Here is a 5,212-nt window from a genome sequence, read left to right as displayed (position 1 = left end):
TTTGGATTGGTAAAGGAAAAAGAAAGAAAATGGAGACAATATATTGTCTATCACAATACATTAGTATAAAACAAATCATGAAGATGCCTTAAAAGGAAAATACAACTTGGAAATGATATGTGGGACACAAGGAAGATAAAGGAAAATGAGCAAAAATACATGTAGTGCTACTATACTTAGTCTTGATGAGGTGGACATACTTGTCTATGATTCACTCTTACAAAGGAAGGAATATGGCATGTGCCTCATGGTCCCCCTCTCTCACATAATATGGCATTTGTAATTAAGCTTTTGATGTAATGAAAATCATGATGTTCCCTCCTCTTCCATGTGCCTCATGTTCCCTCTTCTCCCACATGTCTTAAGTATAATAAGTTTTTTTTCCTAAGGATAGGTTAATCATAGCAAATATTTCTTTAGTCTTAAGGAGTATAGAAAGTATTTGATTAATCTTAAAGAGTATAGTGCAATGAATAATCATAGGAAGTATTTTATTGATAATTTTACTAAACTTTGGTATTAAAAGTTAGCTTAAAACAATACATTAATATAGTATTCATTATTTTTAGACTTTTCTTTAGTCCAATTTCGAAATCGAACTTTATACAAGTCCAAAATTTTTTAATATAGTATTTGTATCAAAAAAATTCTTAAAGGTGCATCTATGTTGCAGATTTTGGATTACTTTAGGCATTGCAATCTTGGATTAAAAATTATGAACTTCTTGTTGGGTGTTGTGATGCAAAAATATAAAGTTGGGCTGTCCACATATGCATCCCACCACCATGAAAGTGGCTGCTTCCGAGCATTATGTGGGATCATATCTTGATTCCAAGAAAAGAATCATTCAAGGATTGATAGCCCTAGGTGTAAAAGAAAAAAACTTGTATGAGTCTCCTCCTAAAGTATTTTACGTGTAAAGGTTGATAGTGTTCTCTCTTTAAGCTTTAAAGGTACCATTAAAAGAAAGGGAAGAGAGCTACCCAAGGCTAATAATTGGAAGGATTACATTTTTAAATTTCAAAGTGGGAACTCTGCCCACCATTGTGTACAAGTAAGGTATTCTCATCTATATCCTGTCATCACCTTCTTTCTAATAATCTGTCCTTCCTTAAGAATTGATGCTTATATTCTTGTACAAAAAGGTTGCCAAGCTCCATCATGCTCAATGAATGAGCAACCATCATTTGCTCTTCAACTTCAAATTGCCAAACTCATATGAAGAACCCTTCAATTCAAAATAATGTGTCCCATCTTCACATTTCTGAGTTCCATGGCCGACTAAATACAATGAGGCACAGTGCATCAGGCGAAGAATGAAGCTTGTGTCACTGAAGAGGTATTCACCCTTTGCAGTGATCTCGTGCTGGTGAACGAAATCTACCTGCAGTCTCTGAATCTCATTGGAGGGAAAGGAAATCGATCATGAACGAACCATCAACGAATTCGAAGGATCTTGCAATATCAAGGACTGCGAACGAATCATTACCCATTTGATGAGGAAAATGTTTCTGAACAAGTTTATTTGCGACTACGCTTTGGAAAGAATTCACATCTTCTTTGCTATCAAGTATCCAACGCTAGTTCTGCTTCTGCATCCAGGGACATGGACGTCGACGAAGCTAGCTTTGTCCTGGGCGTCGAGTTGCTGCATGGAAGACACCTGCTGCGTCCATCTCCGCGCAGGAAGCGTTTTTCTTCGCGCTCCCCGCAAAATTCTCATTCAGCACACAGTTCTGCACAGAGTTGTCTCATACCCTCCGGCGAAAAATAGCCCGTGTAGAGTTGCGACCTCTGGCTACTCATACATGTCAATACCAAGGTACTGCCGCTGATGACGTACTGCCCACAATGCGCATAAACATTCAGAGATTGCATTTATCCTTTGATTTACTGTGTAAACGGTTGCAAACTGAGCGGTCTTTTTCTTATCCAACATGACGATTGAGCTGAACGACTTGTTTCAACAACAATGGCGCAAGCATTCAGACAAAGAGAGAAACCAAACTTGGACCTTCTATTCAGCCATCTTCCAACTGCCCATACGTTACATGAATTCAGACGTTCCTTTGGCTGGTGGGCTTCCGAGGTTGCACCTAAGTCTCAAAAAATATTACTCAGTTACCTTGCAAATGCTGGCGGCTGATGAACCTGCACCTCCACCATCACATTTCCATCGGGAGCTTGGAGCACAGCTGAAATTACGGCACCAAGAGCACTTCGCATTCGCATCCACACCGCGAAATGCCAAAACCATGAGCACAAGATACCTGATGGCACGGACGTACGTGTAGATTTGTCATTCGAATTAAGCCTCGCTAATTTAAACTTTTCAGAGTATGCAGCCATATAGTACTTCTTCTTTGTGTGTGTGTGTGTGTTTGTGTGTGTGTGACAGAGAGAGAACAAAGTTACATAGTAAGCAAAGGAATTTGGAAGTATAAGGAGGCAGCTTTATGCACGAGTGGTGATGAAAGGGTGATCAAATCAGGAGGCCCGGTTATGCTTGGGTGGTACTGATGAAACCTCCATGTCCTCTTTATATGATAATCAACATTTGTTTACGTAGTACTTGCGAACATGTCCCAAGTTATGAGCTTAGAAAGGGAAGGTGAAGTTTTGACACATAACAAAGACGTTAGACATAAGACTGCTACAAAGATGGTACACACATGTTCAAGACTTCGTAAGGATTTCCAAATTCGCAACAGAAAAAATGTATATAATATATAACATAATCGATGGAGTAAAGAATACATGAAGAAGGGTATTATCAATACTGCAGCTGTGAGAGGAACGTACGCTATAACCAAAATAAGGACAGCAATGGCCCAAAGCAGCATTTGGCACATCTTATGCCTTGTCTCATAGTCGAATTCGTATCTCCGAGTGGGCGGGGTGATTGTCTGGTCACGCCAACTGAAATGGGGACGCATGAAGAAGATGAAGCCCAGAAAAAAGCCGAAGAGGAAGCCTCCAACGTGCGAGAAGTTACCGACGTGCGGGAAGATCCCAACAATAAGATTCAATAGGGCTATGAAGCCAAGGGTTGTCAATGTAGCAAACTGGACAATCCACCAATGGAAATTCAATTCAGCAACAAGTCATGTGTAAGAATGAAGAAATAGAAGCTAGATTAGACACATACTGCTCCTTCTTCAACACAGAAATGGGCATTACATCAACTGAATTTCATGCTCTAATGTACTTGTTATTTGCATTAAGATTTTGTACAAGAATGCATGCTTCCTAAATTTACTTTTTGATCAAGAAGAGTTATAGGGCAGACCTTTTTGGAATAGAGTGTCCAGTTTGGAAGAAGCTCTGCAACTATGGCTCCCATCAAACCAAATAATGCGCCAGAGGATCCCACCGACACATTATTTTCAATGAACAAAGATGAGAGCAAGCTCCCACCAATGCCAGACAAGAAATAGATGCATCCCACTCTAACTGTCAACGAGCAACCGTGTTAGATTATGCTGGACTCTGTAATAAATTGTTCAGACTGTAGTAACTTGTATGTGAAAAAATGAGAAGTTCATCCAAGATTTGTCACTCACAGCAGCCAAATTCTTGTTCTAGTCGAATGCCAATAAATAGGAGGCTCAGCAAATCAACGAGCAAATGGATTAAACCAGCATGTAGCCAAATGCAACTGAAAGGACGCCACAATTGATGGCTGTTAGCCAGCTTGTCGCGCGAGATTCCACCCATTTCGGACAACCTGTAATACAAGTTACAACAGTTCCTTTTCATCAGCATTTGAAGAAATAGAATTCCTCTTTAATGTACGAAGTTCTTCTCGGAATCAGATCAGCCGCACCTAAAATGTGAAGGGAACAGTCGTCTCAAACAGTCAATTGAGGAGGGAAAACACATTTTAATTCTGAATCAGAGGTCGTGCTAGAATAAAGCTACTCAAGGTAATACTGTTAGCATTCAGAAACTAGCATCAACCGACAAACGAGGTGCGAATCTTTTCTAGCGTCGGATCAAGGCTTGCATAATGAATGCTTAATAGCTTGCCGGAATAGTTTTGTATGGGTGAAAAAATTTCTTGCTCTCTCAACGTATAAAGGATTGGGAAGATTTCGATCGAGTTCAAATGCAAGAGCAAAACAAGATAGTCATGAAAGAGTAGTGACAAACTTACGCTGAAGAGGAGGGTCCAAGCAGAGGATTGTCGGACATGGGCTCGAAGGACAATCGACCGAGCGATCCGATGGTGCAATTGTGACTGTGTTGAGGGCAATTATTAACGTACATGGTGATGAGAAAGATGATAACATCAATGGTTACGATGATGGGCACGAGGAATGAATGTCCGCGAGGCTCATCGTGGTGGACAAAAAACATTCCCAGGCGTCTTCCGCCGCCAAGACTCATTCGCTTTCTCATTCTCTTAATGCTTCAGCACTCTCGTGCTAGCCTCTCTGTCTTTCTTCCTCTGTTTTTCTTCCTCACTGTGCCTTCCTGCAAGCCTCCCGCCAATCCTCTCTAATTCTCAACTATCGTCTCCTCTGTTTTCCTCACGCCAATCCTCAACTACGTTCTCCTGTAAACTTGTACCAGCTCTCTCCTCACGGCCACCCCCCCTGCACCTTTCGCCCCCTCTTCGCTAGTACAGCACCAGTCCTGCCGACTCAACTCTCGCCCAATCTCTCTCTCTCTCTCTCTCCCTCCCTGATCTGTCTTTACCCACGTCAGAAAAAACCTTCAACAGTCGGCACACGGCAAAAAGAAGCACTCAGAAGCATCCCATGAGCACCGCCGTCCCCTTATTCCCAGTCTGCGCTTAAAAGCGAGGGCAAGAGCATATATCTCAATCCACGGCGAGGTTCCTTTCGTGCAGCAAGGCTTCTAAGGCAGAAACGATGCCTTTCCGGGACTGCAAGGCAAGCAACGAAATCAACGAGCGGTGAGAGGACGGGTGGAGGGTGGCAAGAGGGGTACTGAAGCGATGGGGAAGTGGGGGGCACGCCATGGATAACAGAACTGCGAAGTGGATCGTGTGGGGAAGAAGCGAGAAAGAGAGAGAGAGAACTTAGATAGCCATCGCCATCGCAATAGGCATAGGTAAAGCCATAACCATAGCCATAGCCAAAGCGTCCAAAAGGCAAAGTTTTCAAAGAATGTGTCGTATTACAATATATAACTAGTTGCATATGCGTATTTGTGTACTACCTTTTTGTCCCACTTACTCATCTAT

General features: G+C 41.9%; 1 protein-coding gene across 1 annotated transcript; it reads right to left on the bottom strand.

Annotated features, from left to right (window-relative positions):
- Positions 1 to 1,044: 1,044 nt before the first annotated feature.
- On the bottom strand, positions 1,045 to 4,972 carry LOC147901936 (RHOMBOID-like protein 2). The gene is made up of 6 exons (XM_087374707.1): positions 4,157 to 4,972; positions 3,564 to 3,727; positions 3,290 to 3,453; positions 2,803 to 3,065; positions 2,126 to 2,270; positions 1,045 to 1,842 (listed from the first exon to the last, which is right to left on the bottom strand). Exons 1-6 carry the CDS (start codon positions 4,399 to 4,401, stop codon positions 1,720 to 1,722), a joined length of 1,104 nt encoding a protein of 367 aa, XP_087230833.1. The 5' UTR covers positions 4,402 to 4,972; the 3' UTR covers positions 1,045 to 1,719.
- Between the last annotated feature and the right edge of the window lie 240 nt (positions 4,973 to 5,212).

The sequence above is a fragment of the Dipteris shenzhenensis genome, chromosome 5 (genome assembly GCF_047967505.1).
Source record: "Dipteris shenzhenensis isolate YYH24624 ecotype China chromosome 5, Dip_SZ_1.0, whole genome shotgun sequence".
In the NCBI taxonomy this organism is placed as follows: domain Eukaryota; kingdom Viridiplantae; phylum Streptophyta; class Polypodiopsida; order Gleicheniales; family Dipteridaceae; genus Dipteris; species Dipteris shenzhenensis.
This window is presented reverse-complemented; position numbering and strand designations above follow the sequence as displayed.

Bases quoted from the DNA above. Each gene is read 5' to 3' on its own strand.
- LOC147901936 (XM_087374707.1), bottom strand. From the start codon at position 4,401: ATGAGAAAGCGAATGAGTCTTGGCGGCGGAAGACGCCTGGGAATGTTT. The intron at 3,454-3,563 runs GTGAGTGACAAA...GCTCGTTGACAG, and splicing joins AGAACAAGAATTTGGCTGCT to TTAGAGTGGGATGCATCTAT. The intron at 2,271-2,802 runs GTACGTTCCTCT...CCGTGCCATCAG, and splicing joins GTCCTTATTTTGGTTATAGC to GTATCTTGTGCTCATGGTTT.